The sequence below is a fragment of the Sorex araneus genome, chromosome 1 (assembly GCF_027595985.1).
Source record: "Sorex araneus isolate mSorAra2 chromosome 1, mSorAra2.pri, whole genome shotgun sequence".
NCBI classification, from domain to species: Eukaryota; Metazoa; Chordata; class Mammalia; order Eulipotyphla; family Soricidae; genus Sorex; species Sorex araneus.
This window is the reverse complement of record NC_073302.1, coordinates 5480745-5498324: the sequence shown is the minus strand read 5'-3', so window position 1 is coordinate 5498324 and position 17580 is coordinate 5480745. Positions and strand designations below refer to the sequence as shown.

Genomic DNA, 17580 nt, shown 5'->3' with positions numbered 1-17580 from the left:
ATCCTTCCCAACAATGCCGCATTGGAGGCTCTTTCAGGGTCAGGCGAATGAGACCCAGCATTGTTACTAGTTTTGGCATATGAATACGCCATGGGGAGTTTGCGAGGCTCTCCCATGTGGGCAGGAAACTCTCATAAGCTTGCCAGGTTCTCCCCGAGGGAGAACCAGGCTATAAAATGCTTCTGGGAGCTTGCTTTTAAGTCTCTGGATGTTGGCCATTGATGGGATTACATGGCGCCGGGGGGGGGGGGGGGGGAGGGGGCGGGGGGGGGCAGTCCCTGGATGTGACCGCCTAGCTACTGGAAAATGGGACATCTGGGCAGAAGAGGCCCAGTCCTGATCTGAGCAGGCTTGGAGGGCTCAGCCCCGGGTCCCACACACCTGGGTTCCTCTGTCGGTACCTTCATGCGTCAGGCTTGTCCAAACATGTGGAGAGGGCCTTGAACATGGCTGTGGCTAGGCTCCAGAGGTCTTCAGCCACCGGGAGCTCTGCTCAGGGTGGGGAGGGAAACTGGAGCCCATCCCCTCCGAGGGGCCCCGGGGAAGACAGCCAGGCGCACGAGCAAGAGACTCTCTGCTCCAGTGGCGCAATCAGTTAGCGCACAGTACTTATATGTTATTCCTCAATATTCCTTAATATACGGCTGATTCAGTTTGTTAGTTGTAGCATAAAGCCCTGGCGAGCTCCATTAAACTGATTAGCTGACACGGTATTTGAAATCTGTGAAGCGTTGTTTCCTGAGGATATTGGGCCCTTTTCTTTTTTAATACCTTCTCTTGCCAGGCTCTGCTTTCATCATTCTGCTAGAGTCATAAAAAAGAGCAACAAGTATTTCTGATCTATCCGTGCAAAGAAACAGTGGGGCTGATGTTCCGTCTTAAGATCCGACGGGTGGTTTCCATACAACCGTTTGGATGTTCTATTTTTTCCAGTTACAGTATCTGGCTCCACCGTGCTAATATTTTTCTCCTCGGGTGAGTTGAAGGGTGTTTTTTTTAACCACTCCTTGAGATAATTTTGGGACGCAAGGCTTTCTCAGTCAGCACCCAGGGAGTCCGGGCTCCCAAGCTTCTTGGCATAGGAGAGACACATGCCTCTGTGTCAGCACCTCTATATTTGGGGCCCTGCTCTCTCCTCCCTCTCCCTGCACATCTGCGCCCACTTTCTTTATTTGCCCCCATTGCACATACCCGAGGATTGTGTCCTGTATTTCCAGAGACCTAACTTTCCCTTTTCTTTGTCACTCTGAAAGACTTTTGATTTGTGACTTCCACTTTTCTAACTTCATTTGTTCTCACCTAAATTTTCTCCGCCCCCTTATTTTTTTCTCAGTTCTCCATCATGAACACCAGGTTCACTGCTGGTTGTTGTTGTTGTTGTTTTTTATCTTAATCATGAATTTAGGTGTGTGGGTGGGTGGGGCCGTAGATGTTTCTCCGGCTAGAATTCTCTGCCCTGAACTGCAGCCGACAGGCAGGACTGCTTTCATTTCCATTTCTTCTTGCATCTCTGAATTATTCGGAGTGTTTCTCCCCCTCCCGCGCCCTCCCTTCCCTCCCTCCCTCCCTCCCTTCCCCCCCACACACCCCTTTCTTTCCAGTGTGGCTTATTTTTAACGCGTGTTTTTACGACGGGGGGAGGGAGTGGAGCTGCCCTGGGCTTACCCAGACCGCATGGATCATGAGTCCGGGAGGTACGGTTTCCCCCAGAGGAAAAAGCGAGCCTGTCTCCAAGAGGCTGGGGAGTGGACGTCGGGCGACCACAGCGCCGGCTGCTCGCCCCTGCCAGCCGCGCGGTCTCGGGGCTGCGTGAGATAACTCACGTCATGTACTTGGCACAGCCCGAGTCACCGTGACCACACGGAGGTGGTCTCCGCCCTGCCCTTCTTCAAACAGCAGTTTTGGGGGGGTTGCGGGGGGGGCAAACATTGCAAAGAGCAGGTCACCTCACTGCACCTGCCGGTGCCCAGGGACCCTGGCGGGCAGCGAGGTGGGCGGCAGGTTGGGTCCTCCCGGGGGAGCCAGGTCTTCAGGCGCCTGCCGGGTTTGCGTTGGTGACCCCTGAGTCCACGGATCCAGAAATGAGCCCGGCCGCCCGTATGGCCGGCACATAGCCCTGGCCATGTCCTAGGGCCCCCCGCGGGAGACCCCCCGCCTCTCCGCAGACCGCAGAGACACACGCTCTGCTCCAGCCGGCCCCTCCCGTCGGGAGCCCGCGAGTCAGTGTGGAGTCGGGGTTCTGCCTGCGTGACCGGAGTCAGGGACGCAACCCCCCCCCCCCCACTCCGGGGCCGGCCGCCTGGGACTGGGCACTGGGCACCCGGGGCTGTGACGGCGCTGTGAGGCCCGGTGGCAGAAGCCCTGTGGGGCCGCAGCTCTGCGGTTTCACTGGGAGCTGATCAGAGCAGTGGGTCCAAGGCCCGCCCCGGGGGGCCCCCCCAGGCCTCATTTCTGAGGTTTGGACGTGAATCTTCCCGAGGCAGAAAGGGAGCACAGCGGGGGGTGGGGGGGACTTTTCATCTCGGATTCCAACCTGGAGGGGGAAAATGGGAAGCGCAGGAAGGGGGGTGGCGGGGAGGGTTTTTCCCCTCAGCACAGCAGACTTTGCCCTGTTGGATGGATAACTGTGTGCCAGGAGCCCCAGGCGTGCCCGGGGGGTGGAACAAGAGAGCAGTGAAGCCGTGGGGGTGGGGGGGCACGGCCAGTGCCAGCCTCAGGCGGGCCCGGGAGCCTGGGTGTCCCCGGGCTAAGAGAAGGGTCTGTTCAGTCCTGGCCCACCCAGGCCAGGGCCCTGTGGACACCCCCACGGGGGGGCCGGGACTCCGTCGGGAAGGGTTGGCCCCGGCCTGGCTGCAGAGGGCACCCCTGGGGGCCAAGCCCGGGGCTGCCCTGGGCGCTCTGCCCTGCCAGGCGGTCTGGCTGGAACCAGCCCTGCCACCGCAGGGGTGTCACCAGACCCGTGGGCGTCTCCTGGGAGGTCCCACTGCAGGTGGGCAAGCCGCTCATGTCCCAGGGGCTCCTCGCCCCAGACCTCCAGCCCACAGCCCGGGTCTCTGTCCCATTCCTTGGAGTCTTGAGGATGCTCACCCTGTGCCCCCTAGGCAGCCCCCCGCCCCCAGCCCCGGGCTCTCGGCAAAGTCACTTTTCCTCTTCCTGCCATGTGAAGTCGGGGCCGGGGGCCATGAGGCACACACGTGGGGCGTATCGGGCCGGTGGCCGGAGGGTGGGGTGAAGCCGGTCACTCTTGCTCCTGGTCAGCCCCGGGCCTGGCCCTGCTCAGCCCTCTGCCTGCGGGGCCAAGTAGCCGGTCCCGTCGCTGTCCATCTGAACGAGGCTAGGAGCAGTGTCTGCCCACCCAGCTGGCCTCTCCCGACCCAGATGGAAGCACCCGACGGAGGGGGCGGAAGGCACGGGAGCAGCATGTGGACGCCGTCTGCGGGCACTCTTTTCCCCCCTCCCCTCGGGGCTGTCCCGTCGCTGCCAGGGAGCCCGGCTCTGGCTCGGGGTCAGCTACACCCCCGGGCCAGAGACCGAGGGTTGCCGGAGGCCACCCAGACGCTGCGCCCAGTGGCGGAGCTGGGTTTCCCGGCGGCTGGCGCCACACCCCACACTCTCTCCCGCTGAGACCGCAGCTGCCTGTCACGTGGCAGAGCGGGCAGGGCGCCCAGGCCGGGTGGGCAGAGAGGCCCCGCGGGTGCCGGGAGGCAGTGGACAGTGCCCGAGGGGAGCAGTGATTGCGTCCTGGGGAACCTGGGGAGCAGGGCGACCGGCCCGGGGAAGCCAGGCCGGGAACCACACAGGCCCGGCTTCCTGGGGCTCAGGACAGGGGGTGCGGGGACCCTCTGCCTCATGCCAGCTGTCCTGGCTCCGAGCAGCCCCTCACTGTCACCCAGAGGCGTCCTTGTCATTCTGAGGGCGGTGACGAAGAACCCAGGGCCTCCTGCCTGTAAGGCGCCAGTTCACGGCTGGGGCCCATCCGTGACTATCCGGTTCCGATACATTTTTTTTTTTTTGGCGGGGTGGGGGGGTCACACCCAGTGATGCACAGGGGTGACTCCTGGCTCTGCACTCAGGAATTACTCCTGGTGGGCCATGTGGGATGCTGGGAATCGAACCCGGGTCGGCCACGTGCAAGACAAACACCCTACCCGCTGTGCTATCGCTCCAGCCCCTGATTCCGGTATTTTTATCTCACTTTGCCCCTGACTGTCCCCGTCTCCGACTGCACAGTGAGGGCAGCCGTGCACCACGTGTCCCAGAAATCTGACGGAGAAACAGGCGCCCGCACTCGGAGATGAGCCGGAGGGCCGGCTCTGGTGGTGCATGCCGACTGGACCAGAACCAGCCGCGTCCCAGACGCGGGTCACACGGAGCTCCGGGCCACCCCGGTTCTCTGGGGGCTATTTTCTCATGGCACACACAGGGGTCGCTAGCGGGCAGGCGGGGGCGAGTGCATTCTGCTCTGGGCTCCCTGTAGGCGTTTGCTGGGTGTTCCCGCGCCCCCCCCCCCCCCCCCCCCCCGTTCTGCCCTGCTCAGGCGGCCACGAGGTCAGGCTCTCGGGCTCAGTCCCGCCCGGGACTTTCTGATTGGTGCTCATTGGTGCTTGCCCCGCTGCTGGCCCGGGTCCCTCCCAGGTCCTGCCTCTCGGGTCCCGCTGCTCCCAATGGCCCACGACCGACCGTGACCCCGACCTTCCTTCATCCCTGCTCCTTGGCTCACTCCCACCCGCAGCCCCTTCCTGGGTGGCAAGGGTGCGCCCCTCGCTTCCTCCTCGGACCAGTTCACAGTCTGAGGGGGGAGGCAAGCTCTCCGCCTGAGACTCACACGGATCGTCACTGAACCGCAGGTGTGTGCTAACCACACGGAGCCCTCGTGACGCGCCTGGCCAGGTCCAGTGGGGAGGCGACTGCTTGCAGCCTGATGAGCTCCCGGGATGGGCGATTCCCGGCCCCGAGCAGGCTCCCCGCGCTCGTGCTGCTCTCTGCGGGCCTGTGCCCTGACCCGGAGCACTGTTGCCGGGGGTTGTGAATGGCTCCTTCTGGGGAGGGTCTGTCCAGGCCTCCCCTCTGCTCAGGGTCCCCGTGGGGCTCAGGGGCCAGGGGGCCTCTGTTGGGAGCTGCCCCCAAGTCTCGGTCACTTGGGGCCTTGCTTGGCCCGTGCGTCCTGGGAGGACACGAGCTCTCCAGGGGGAGCCCCATGCTGCCGTGCCACGCCCTGTGTGGGCGGTGGGCACCTCCTTCCTTGGGCGGAGCTGCCAGCGCCGTGACAGCAGAGCCTGTGACCGCCCCAGTGCCCGCCCCGCCACCAGGCCGGCACGCTGCAAGCTGAGCCCCCGTGCAGGAGGAAAAGCAGTTCCCGTGTGTTTCTGGGGGCCCGGGCCGGGTCCCGAGCAGGCCTCGCCTGGCACCCACCTGCAGCTTGTTCCAGCCAGCCGGCCCGGAGGGGTGGGCAGAAGGGCCCGGGTTGGCAAGGAGGGTCTCTTGCCACCCTGTCGTATCCCGTGGCAGCACCGTCCTCTCTCTGTTGCTCTGATGTGTGTCAGCCCCTGGGTGCCCCCCTACCCCGCCCCCGCCCCCCGGCCTCTCCGTGCTGACTTGGCTCTTTACCTGACACCTCCTCGTGCCCAGCACAGGACGTGCTTGTGTGACGGTGGAGGCAGCACTGGCGTATTCAGGATGACCGCAGCCGAGTCCTCGGGGAGGACTTTGGAAGAGCGGGGAAGGAAGAGAGGGGACGGCCGTGGGTGTCCGCCCACGGGGCCGGGAGCTGCTGGAAGGGGAGCTATTCCTGATTACGCTCAGTCCTGCGGGATCGCGGCGCCCCTAGAAAGAGAGGAAGTGGAAACGGATCCTCTGAGAAGTGCCAGCATCTGTTTCTGCGATTTAACAGCTTCCCGTAACAATGTGCCGCTATTTTAAAAGCAGACGAATGAGTCACTGTATCCAGTACCCCTGAGCAGGCAGGAAGCAGGCGCCCCAGGGCGGCCGGTGTGGGTCCCACAGCCTGTCTGCCCTTGGCTCCGAACTGGGGCCGGCTGTGGTCCTCTCTGGGTGCCCCAGCCCTCCTGTGTGAAGTGGTTTGTTGTGGGCGAAATGCATTGTGCTTACGTATCCGTGCGACCCTGCTGGCCCGTTAGGGCACCTGCAGTAGCTCTTTGTAGGGGAATAGGAAACTTCCTGGCTATACATTTTCCTGCAGTTACCACTTTGGCCGGGTCCCATCAGTTTTGCTATGTGTTCTTCTCCCGGCCATTGTCTTCAAGTAGGGTTCTGTTCTTTCCGAAATTGTTTAATTCTTTGACTTATGAGTGTGCATGCATATGAGAGAGAAGGAGAGAGAAAGAGTGTGTGTGTATGTGTGTGTGTGTGTGTGTGTGTGTGTGTCTGTGTCTGTGTCTGTGTTTCCCAGGAGATGAGAGTGTTTTTGTACCCATTATTAAATCCTCGTGCACTAAAGTCAAAGAATGTGGGTAACTGTGTATTCCTTAGAGTGAAGTACTCATATAATCAGTTTTTGTGGGCATTTTGCAGGCATTTGAGAAGAATCACATTTTAATTCATGTAAATCCAGGTTTTTACGTATCAGAGTTGCTGCTCAAATACTATATATTCGCGCATGCGCTCCTCATACCTGCACCGAGAGACGTATGCTTGCACATACAGACAAACGTGTAAATATGTATACGCATGTGAACTTTGCATGTACACACAGACATGCTCTGAGGAGGGAACATGCCAGGGGCGGCCTCTCATAGTTGTGGTTTTGCTGAATTCACTTTTTCTTTCTCTTACTTTGTTTGGCTTTGGTTTCAGTTTTCGGTTTCCCGGCCACACCCGGCAGTGCTCAGGGCTTCCTCCTGGCTCTGCAGGCAGGAATAACTCCGGGTGGGCTCAGGGGCCCATGTGTGGTACTGGGGGTCGAACCAGAATCTGGCACATATGAAGTCATCATCTCCCCGCTGCATGGTCTCTCTGGCCCTGTCACATGTGACTTTCTTTCCAGGCTCCCTCAGGCAAGCTCTCAGCCTAACCTCCATTCTTTGCACCCAGCTCCGGTGCTCTCGTGATCCCCCTTGGTTGAAGGCATGGTTCTGGACTCGGGACGTGGGCTGCGCACGTGACAGTGCGTGTTCATGGACAGATCAGCAAAGTGGGCACAGCACTGAGCAAGTAAATACAGAGCAGAAATTCATCCCCGAAGGCTGTTCCCTGGGGAAGGCAACTCAGACTTAAACATCCGAGTGGTGACTGCTGACTGAAAGGGACATTTAAGCGACAACATAAATGTCACCGTTTAATGACAAACACCCAGGTGTTCCCTTGCCTGGCAGTTGCTTTCCTGTTGGCGGATCCGCAGAACCCCGTGTTGCCGGAGCAGATGTGAGATAGAAAAGGGAAATTCCTGCCAGCTAAAAAGGAAAAGGAGGTAGGGATGTAAACGAAATGCAAGCATGAAAGTTCGTAAGTTTGTGACTGTACCTCATGGTGATTCATTAGTAAAAGTTAAAAAACAAAAATGGAAAAGGAGGGGCTGGAGCGATAGCACAGCGTGTAGGTTGTTTTGTCTTGCACGTGGCCGACCCAGGTTTGATTCTCAGCATCCCATAGGGTCCCCCAAGCACCGCCAGGAGTAACTCCTGAGTGCAGAGCCAGGAGTGACCCCTGTGCATCGCCGGGTGTGACCTAAAAAGCAAAGAAAATTTTAAAATAATAAAGAATGTTTTAAAAAAAATTTTAATTTTTCTTCTCGCTTCTTGGGTCACACCCGGCAATGCACAGGAGTTACCTCCAGGCTCTGCACTCAGGAGTTACTCCTGGTGGTGCTCAGGGGACCCTATGAGATGCTGGAAATCGAACCTGGGTCGGCCACGTGCAAGGCAAACACCCTCCCCGCTGTGCTATCGCTCCAGCCCCAAAAATACTTAAAAATTTTTAAAAAAGAAAAAGGAAAGAAAGGGAAGGAAAGGCAAATAAGGAAAATTAAAAAAATTACCCCGTACAGCCATGGAACCTCGCCCCTGCTCGTCGTGGCCGCTGCCCAGAGGCCTGGCCGAGGGCTGTGCAGGAGCTGGCGTGGCTCTGGCCGCCCACCCCTGGCCGCTCACGCCGTCCCGCCCTCCCTCCCTCGCAGGCATCTACCTGCTGGACCTGATCTACATCGACTCTGCGTACCCCGCCTCCGGTAGCATCATGGAGAACGAGCAGCGGTCCAACCAGATGAACAACATCCTGCGCATCATCGCCGACCTGCAGGTCTCCTGCAGCTACGGTCAGTGCCCTCGGCTCGCCCGCCAGTGCTCTCGGCCCGCCAGCCCCGTGTCCCCACGAGGCTCCACGCCTCAGGCCTGTGCTGGGCCTTAATGCGCCAGGTGGATCCTCAGAGCCTGCCAGCCAGCCGTCTCGGCCGAGACCCGCCGTCCCTGTCCCGAGATGAGGCTGCGGCCGGCTCTCTCTCCCGGCCCCGCCACTGGCTGCTCCGGCCCGTAACGCCCTGGGGTGTGGCTGAGGATTGGGCGATCCTGGGCCGTCATCAAGCAGGGGTTTGTGGGCACTTCTCTACGAGCAGGCGCCACCGGCAGCCAGCCCCCCCCCTCACTGTTGCCCCCTGGCCTCCCCCGGCCCTCCCGGCAGCTGGGGAGAGGGCGTGGGGGGTCCCACGGCGGGGCCTGGCCTGCCGCAGGTGGCCTGTTTCTCTGCGGATGCCAGGGGGCTGGGTGTCCCCGGGCTGCGGCCTGGAGCAGGGGTGATGTGGGAAGGTCCCCGGCGGCCCAGACAGGGGCCTCCGGGATGGCGGGGGGGGGGGGGGGCGCTGGGTGTCAGAGGTGGGGTCCAGGAACAGAGGAGGCGGTCGCTGGGTGGGCCGAGGCAGCGGGCACTATTGCGCCCAAGGTGACCCTGTCGTCACTCTAGGACGGGCGAGGCCTGAGACAGAGGGTGGAAGGGGAGCGGCAGGGGGCCGGGGCAGACACCCCTATGGATGGAGCCCCGGGGAGTCGGGGGGAGAGAGACCCCCGGTACGGGATCACGGAGACAGCGCGGGGGGCGCTGTTCATGCTCACACATACGGGACACGGGCTCCTACCTGGGCTCAGTCACTTTTTCCTCGGCCTGAGCTTTTTGGCTCTACTCGCCCTCCAGTGCTCACGGAGCACCCCTCTCTCTGCCTTGGACTCCTGCCATGGGCACCGTAGGGATCCATGGGCTGGCCAGCGTGAAGCCCCACCCCGTCCCTCATTCGGACGAGTGGGGGCGGGGCAAGGAGGGCGCTCAGCCCTGCAGCCGCATAGGCCTGTGAGGGTCCGAGGGGAGGGGGCTGCCCCTCACCCACCCACCGAGCCCGGGCAACCCCTCGGCCAGTCCCGGGTCCCTGCACGGACTCACCATCGTCCACGCTGGCCTCACAGGGCAGGTGTCAGGGCCCCGAGACACCAACCTCGGCTCTGCGGGACCCCCCCCCCCCGCCTCCCAGGGGCCCGTCGTCCCAGCCGAGGAAGCAAGGGCGGCCTTGGGGGGCCCGAGGGAGCCTGGGACCCCCAGGGAGCTAGTGCCGGCCACCCCCACCCGTCTCGCTTGGGGCCTGCCGACGGGGAGGCTGACCCCTGCGCCCGCCCTGTCCCTTGCAGACCACCTCACCACCCTGCCCCACGTCCAGAAGTACCTGAAGTCTGTGCGCTACATCGAAGAGCTCCAGAAGTTTGTGGAAGACGACAACTATAAGTAAGCACCCCGTGGGGGGGGGCGCCTCGGACCCCTCGGCCCACAGGCTCCGCCCACACAGGCTTCACCCCGGGTGGGGGGGACCGGGAGTGAGTCCCCCTCTTGCCAGGCCCCCGATGCCTGTGGTCCTGTCTCAGCACGACTCTGGCCAGTGCTGGGCACTGCCTGCGGCCCTACCCCTCAGCCCCTGCCCCCCCCCCGGTCCTACCCCTCAGCCCCTGCCCCCCCCCGCCCTACCCCTCAGCCCCTGCCCCCCCCCGGCCCTACCCCTCAGCCCCTGCCCCCCCCCGGCCCTACCCCTCAGCCCCTGCCCCCCCCCCGCCCTACCCCTCAGCCCTGCCCCCCCCGCCCTACCCCTCAGCCCCTGCCCCCCCCCCCCGGCCCTACCCCTCAGCCCCTGCACCCCCCCCCGCTGCACCCGGGTGTTCTCACAGCGTCCGGGCACCCGCAGGAGGCGGAGGCACTGCCCTGTGTCTTTGCGCTGCCGTGGGCCAGGCCGGCCTCTGAGCCTCGGCTCCGCTGGGCTCCTTAGCTTGGTCACCCATTCGGGTGGCCACTCTGGTCCCTGCCTGCCGCCTTGGCATGGGTCATCACCCACCCCTCACCCGCCCCCACCGTGGGCACCTCTCGCTGCTCCTGCTTTCAGTACCCATCCTAGCAGGCTCTCGGAACAGGCCATCTGGGACTCCTTAAAGCCCCACTGTCCGGGGCATTTTCTTGATTAAATCTTCTTCCAATGTGGTCCCTGAGCATTTGAGCAGCTCTGTTCCTTGGTCTCCACTGACATCAGTGCAAGGGCAAGGAATGTGGCCTCAGAGAGACCCGCCTCCCCCCACCTCTCACCCCCCCACCCCCGTGTCACCAGGACCCCGGGAAGTCGGCTGGGCTCCCCTCTGCCCACTCCCCTGCCTTGGCCCTCAGCCCCAGCGGGCATCGGTCACCTGGGAAACAAACCGGTGTCGTGCCTGCTCAGCCGCCCGGGAAAAGTGGGCAAACGTCCGCGTGCTCCCCCCATTTCCTGTGTGACTCTGGTGGCGTTACCCCTGCAGACACAGAGCGCAGTGGCCAGAGCACGCGTGAACATAGAATATTCTGCGAGGGGCCGAAGCGATAGCACAGTGGGTAGGGCGTTTGCCTTTCACGACGCCGACCTGGGTTCGATCCCCGGCATCCCATACGGTCCCCCAAGTACTGCCAGGAGCAATTCCTGAGTGCAAAGCCAGGAGTAACCCCTGAGCATCGCTGGGTGTGACCCAAAAAGCAAAAAAAAAAGAAAAAAAGAATATTCTGCGAAATCTCAGTTTGTGACACAATGGAAACCACCCGCAGGTGGGGGGAGGGAGGCCCAGAGGGCCCCGGGGGTCCTATGCCCCTGACCCCCGACTCATCTGGGCCCCGTGGCGGCTGCGGAGGAGAGACCCGCAGCCTGAGGCGCCCCGGTTGCCGGGCGACACGGGGATGCGGGAGACAGTGGATGTCGTTAACACTCCTGCCCTTTAAGTAGGAAAAGATGGCCTATAAATATTTCTGACCATGAGCTAAGAGTTGGACGGGCCGCCTTCCGCTCCGAGGGCCGCGTCAAACTCCGCTCCCGGCCGCGGGCAGCCGAGGTTCTACAAAGGCCCTTTGTTGGGGTCCGAGTGGACAGAGGTGGGGAGGAGAGGGGCAGGGTGGGGGCCCCCCACCCCCAGGACTCCCTGCTTCCGACGCTGAGCGGGAGGAGACGCAGGGTCCGGGATCCTGCCTGGGGACCCCCACCCGACCCTGGTTCCGCTCATCCCGGGACACAGAGCCACGTGACTTACGCCAGGGGGCCCGGGCGGGGCTGTTCACACGCAGCCCCCCGGTGAACACAGTTTGGGGCTTTTTTTCCTTTCTATGCGTAGAAAGGACACGGAGGACAGTAATGGGAGACTGTCACCCGAGCCGGGCCATACTTTGATTTTATTTTACCTTCAGTAGCGGGAGGAAAGAGCAGATGCACAGTGTCGGGATTGTCTGTCCTCCCTGGACCCCCGACCAGCCTTCTGCGATCAGCCACAGCCCCAGGCGGATTCTGGGCTCCGGTTTCTGGGCCCCACAGAGCACAGGGTCAGCTGGCCCCAGTTATGAAAGATGAGCACGTCCACTCCCCCCCCCATCTTCTGCTGGGCATGACCACAGAGGAGTCCCAGCCCCCCTGTTTCTGTGGGTTGGTTTGTTTTTTTGCGGTGGGGGCCCACACCCAGCGATGCTCAGAGGTTCCTCCTGGCTCTGCACTCAGGAATCACCTTTTGGTGCTCAGGGAACCTTATGGGATGCCGGGGATCGAACCTGGGTCGGCAGCCTGCATGGCAAGAGCCCCCCCCTGCCCCCCGCTGTCCCGTCTCTCCGGCCCCAGGGTTGCTGCGGGTTTTAAACACGCTCCCGCCTCCCGGCCCGCTGTCTGTGGAATTCACCCTGCTTCTCTGAGTTACAGCGGAGAGAGCCCCCGAGGCTGGTTTCCTTTGGGGACCAGAGCCCCGAGTCTCTTACCCGGAACCGACCCAGGCACCCACCCCAGCCCCGTAGCCAGGGACGCCTGCCCTGTGTGCCTGGTGGGTGGGGGGGAGGCCTGAGCGAAGGGTCCCTCCCGCCAGCGCCCCCAGGACACTCTCCCTGTCCAGAGGATCTCCCCCCTCCCCCGCTGTCCCTGCTGCTCCTCTTCCCGGTCAGGTTGTGGGGTCCCCAAGGTCCCACAGCTGTGAGTCACTGGTCCCCGGCAGCCCTCAGGGTGGGGCCGACCCCCCTTCCACCCCGCTCGCCTCCCCCCAGGTCCTCCTTGCTGAGTTCCAGCCCCCATGTTGGGGCCACATCTCTGTTCCCCTTGGGGCTCAGGGGCGGGCCGCCAGCCGTTGCCTCTCCTGGTCAGTGGGGAGGCCCCGGTCAGAGGGGGGCAGCGCAGCCCCCTTATCTAGTAGGGGCTGAGAGCCCCCCGAGCTGGACTCTCTCCTCCTGCCCTCACCCAGCTCATCCCTCTTCCTCCATTCCCGGGAGGAAGGAAAGGGGAACTTATGTCACTCCCACAGGATGGCCAGGTCCTGCAGGAGTCACACCCGCATCCCTGCGCTCGCCCTCCCTCTCTCCCCCCTCCCTCCCCCCCTCCCTCTCCCCCCTCTCCCTCCCTCCCAACCTCCCTTCCTCTCTCTCTCCCTCTCTCCCTCCCTCCCTCCTTACGTACCCCTCTCTCTCCCTCTCTCCCCTCTCCCTCCCTCTCCCCCCTCTCCCTTCCTCCCTACCTCCCTTCCTCTCTCTCTCCCTCTCTCCCTCCCCCTCTCCCTCCCTCCCTACCCCACTCTCTCCCTCTCTCCCTTCCCCCTCTCCCTCCCTCCCTACCTCCCTTCCTCTCTCTCTCCCTCTCCCTTCCCCCTCTCCCTCCCTCCCTTCCTACCTCTCTCTCCGCCCTCTCCCTCCCTCCCTACCCCTCTCTCTCCCTCTCTCCCCTCCCTCCCTCCCTCCCTACCCCTCTCTCTCCCTCTCTCCCCTCCTTCCCTCCCTCCCTCCCTTCCTCTCTCTCTCCCTTCCCCCTCTCCCTCCCTCCCTACCCTTCTCTCTCCCCCCTCCCTCCCTCCCTCCCAACCTTTCTCTCCCCCCTCTCCCTCCCTCCCTCCCAACCTCTCTCTCCCCCCTCTCCCTCCCTCTCTCCTTCCCTTTCTCCCTCTCTCCCTCCCTCCCTCTCTCTCCCTCCCCTCTCTCCCTCTCTCTTTCTCCCTCCCTTCCTCTCTCTTTCTCCCTCTCTTTCTCCCTCTCTCTTGTTCCTTTTCCCTCTCCCTCTCTCCTTCCCTCTCCCTCTCCCTCTCTCTCTCCCCCTCTTTCTTTCCTTCCTTCCTTCTCCTCCCTCTCTCTCCCTCTTCCTCCCTTTCTCTCCCTCTCTCTCTCTCTCCCCCCCTCTCTCCCCCTCTCTCTCCCCCTTACCTGCTAGTACCTTGGGTTCATGCTGTCTCCCCCCACATCCCTGGCCCAGGTGGCCGCCAACCGTCCGTTGGGTTTTTGCTGGACGAGAGCTAGCTTGGCCCCCACACCCGGCTGGCTTTTTCACCCAGACGTTTTTCTTTTCTTTTCAATTTCTGTTTTGGGGGTCACACCCAGCAACGCTCAGGGGTTACTCCTGGCCCTGTGCTCCACCTCTGGAGGGGCGCGGGGGGCCCTAGGAGGCACGGGGGACGGACCGGCAGGCACCCTCCCCGCTGTCCTGTCTCTCCGTGAGTCATGCGGGCCTTCTCAGGGGCCCACAGGCTGTCTGAAACCCGGGGGGCTCCCTGGTCTCCGCTGTGGCTGCCATGGCTGACCAACGTGTCGCCCGCTCTCCCGCGCCCTGTCCTTGCTGCTCCCTCCGCATAGGCCCGGCACGGCGGCGTGGGACGCAGACGTCTTCCTGCCCCGCAGCGGGCCACAAGCACGTCTCTTGGTGGCTGCTATCCAGAGCCGACCCGAGTCTCTGTGTCTCCCATCCTGGGCGCCACTGGGGCGGGCGCTGGGCACCCCCTCCCCGCCCCAAGGCACCCTCTGATCTCCTGAACTCTTCATTGCAGGCTGTCACTCAGGATCGAACCCGGGAGCAGCTCTCCGAGGCTCGTCTCTTCCAAGGAGGACCTTGCAGGTAGCCCGCCGCCCCCCACCCCCCACCCCCGAAGTGGGTGTCTGTCCCCTGGGCCCTCTCTGCCCCATGCGGCCGCCTGGGGGGGCCTGAGCTGTGGGTCAAAGGGCAATGTGAGCAGCGGGTTGCCCCACTCACCTCCCTCCCTCCCCACCCACCCGGGACCCTGACCGCCCATGGCCCCCGAGGCTGCCTCTGGCCGGTGCCCACCAGCTGACCCTGGGCTTCTGCCGCCTCCACCGACCCCTCCTTGGCAGCAGACTGATCCCCAAGTCTCTCTCGACATGGCCCGCGGTCCCCTTGCGGCCCTGCTCTGGGGGACGGGGCCTGTGGCGGTGACCGAGGGACACAGCTAGGGACCCGCACACAGCCCCAGCACAGCCCGCGGGGCTGCCCACCTCCACACGGGTGCTGCGGGCCAGAGAGGCGGCATCCGTGGGACAGGCGCCGCTGGGCCCTGCGGACGTGATGGCCCCAGCCCCCGTGCCCGGCCCCAGGATGTGGGACCTGGTGGCAGGGCGGAGCCGGTGCAGCCCCACCCACGGGGGACCCCTCCCCTCACCCCTCCTCACCTGGGGGGAGGTGCCCCCCACGTGCAGGAGGAGGGGCCACTCGTGTTGACCACCTGGCCCCAGGGCCTGGGCATTGCTATGCCTGTCAGGCTCGGGGAACCACGTGGGGGTCGCTCAGCCCCAGCTCTGTCCCTTCGCCCCTCGGTCCATTCAGGACTGAAGACCCCCCACCCTCCGATCTGGAGAGCAGCCGGACACAGCCCTGTCTGTCCCCACTGTCCCAACCGGGACCCCAGGAGAAGCCCAGCCTGACCTGGTGTGCAGGCTCCTGCCTGCCGTGGTCGAGGGGTGGGGGTCCGGGCCTGCCTGGGGTACGGGGGGTGGTATAAGCTGGTCTCAGCGCGCCCCCCCCCCCGCCCAGTGCTGCCACTGCCGCTTCTCATGGGCACCTCCTGGTTTTCCAGAAGCCGCACAAGCCCCGGGGTGGGGGTGGGGCAGCCTCCTCGGCCCGTCAGTCTCTGCTCTGCAGCTTCCCTCTGTTCCTGTCCCCTCCGCACCAGCTGTCCCCTCCGGCCACATGGCAGTGGCGGGGACACGCCCGTCCTGCTCCCGGTCCATCTGCACGGCCAGCCGCCGCGTCCTCTGCCCACGCCACCTGGGCCCGAGCTGGGCACCCAGTGTCCCCGGCCCCCCCCCCTTGCTGGGGACAGTCTCAGGCCCCCTCCCCGGGCAGCGTCTGGAGACCCTCTCAGGCCAGGACGCCCCCTCCTCTCACGCTCTGTGACGGGTGGGGGGGTCCGGGGAGTGCGCAGGCCCGGAAGCCGGGTTCCTCTGCCCCCGAAACTTCCCGTCGGCTTCACCCCGCGGACCTCAGTGGCCTGCTGAGGATTCTGGGCTCGAACCCGGAGGGCCGGGAGAGACGGCGCCCACACCCCCCGCACCTCCCGGGAGGGATCTGGCTGTGCGCCCCAGCATCGGGGAGCAGGTGCTCAGCTTGGGAGAAACGGGCGCTGTGGGGGTGGGTCGGAGCCAGCGCAGGGCCGGCTGCGGGGCCGTGAGAGCAGCCACACGAGGGACCAGGAATGCGTGTGAACGTGCTGCCGACCGGCTCCCAGGCTCCCCCGGAACCTGGCCAGAGGCGGCTCCAACACAGGGACAGACGTGCCGAGTCCCCGGCCCAGCCTGGCACAGCCGCCAAGGCCGCGTCTGGGAGCAGGGCGCCGGCCCCTGGGAGGGGCGGCCGTTGGGGGAAACAGTCTTGGCCAGAGCAGGGCCGGAGGGGCAGGGGGCCAGGGGGAGGGTGGTCCTAAGCTCCTGGCTCCTGCAGGGCTGAGGCTGGAGGGGGACACACGCCCCGTGAGTGGGGTGACGCGCACACCCGCGAGGGCTGAACAGCACGCCCCGCTCAGCGTCAGCGTCAGGGTCACCCACCGCGCCTCCCGACGGCAGGCAGGGCTGACCCCAGGCAGGGCCACTCAGGGGCCACACTCGCACGGGACGGTGCTCCCGGCCAGCCACCCTGCCTGGTGCTGGACGCAGGAACCTCCGGGGGTCCCCCCGCCCCCCGGGGGCTGTGCCCGGGGAAGTGGCCCTTTCCTTGGGCACTAAATAATCACTGCTGTGGAGACACCCGATGGGCAGGGCAGGTGGCCGCAGCCTCGAGAGTGGATGCAGATGGACTCGCTTGACCGGCCCTGGGCCCGGTTCCTCCAGGAACACCCCCTGCCCCCCCCCGCCTCTGACTGAGCCCCAAGGTGAGGACAGAGGGTTTTTCTCCGCTTCTCACTTATGAGGGTTGCATTGAACAGGCGTCCCTCCCGGGCCACCGAGGGCCTTCCCGATGGACGGGACACGCTGTGGCATTTGCTGTGCCGGGCGCCAGGTGTCTTACCTTCGAGACGGGGGACCCGAGGGGAGGTGGCTGTGACTGTGCCTCCCTCCCCACCCCCTGCCAGATAGGGTGGCCTTCGGAAGTGGCCGCTGGGCAGGGCAGAAGGGACGGCTGAGTGAGGGGCTTCTGAGAGCTCCCCACTGGGTGACACACAGTGACCGCCCACGGTGGCCTTGAGACCCCACCACCAGGTGACAGTCGCTGTCACTGGGTTTATCACTGATGCTCCAGTGCAGTGACCCCGTTACCTATCTCAGTCCCCCATGTGACCCCCCCAGACCCCCAAAGCTGAACATCAGCTTCCTGTCCAGCACAGCTGCCAGCCCCAACTCTGATTGGGGGTCACCCTCTCCCCCTCCTCCCTGCCACCACTCGGGGGTTCCGTGGGCACAGCCCCTGTCCACGTTCAGCCCTGCTCATGCAAGCCCAGGCCCGGTGGCCACTGGCCCAAGCCCGGTGGCATCTGGTCTGTCCGCCTTGGTGGCGTCCCCTCCCCGCCTTTCCTGGAAGGCCCGTGCCCTTGGCGCTCCCAGTCCTGGAGCGTCCCTGTTGGGCCGGCCCCGCTGGTTTCACGGAGGGGCCGTAATGAGAACCAGGCTTTTTTCAGCGTGATATCTCGTTCCCCACGAGACCGTCAGCTCTCATATGTTCCAATAAAACTGCTGAAGAAACAGCCACTTAAAGAGTTTTAAAGATTATTCATGGAAAAATCATGCCGAGGAAAAACAGAGCGCTCCTCTGAGATAGTCAGGCCCCACGGTCAGTTTTTCCAGCTGTTTGTGCCATATCGGGCGGGCGGTGGGGACCACGCTCTGCTCGGCGGGGCCGGACACCCCCGCCCCCCA

General features: G+C 64.0%; 1 protein-coding gene across 5 annotated transcripts in view; it reads left to right on the top strand.

The window, feature by feature from the left end:
• Positions 1–17580, top strand: part of RALGPS1 (Ral GEF with PH domain and SH3 binding motif 1) — a 181825-nt gene that overhangs the window by 141356 nt on the left and 22889 nt on the right. For all 5 annotated transcript variants that reach the window (XM_055124067.1, XM_055124066.1, XM_055124065.1 and 2 more), the window contains exons 9-11: positions 8132–8269; positions 9624–9717; positions 14268–14335. In XM_055124067.1, coding sequence (XP_054980042.1) covers positions 8132–8269; positions 9624–9717; positions 14268–14335 — 300 coding nt within the window. The remainder of the gene's footprint in view (positions 1–8131; positions 8270–9623; positions 9718–14267; positions 14336–17580) is intronic.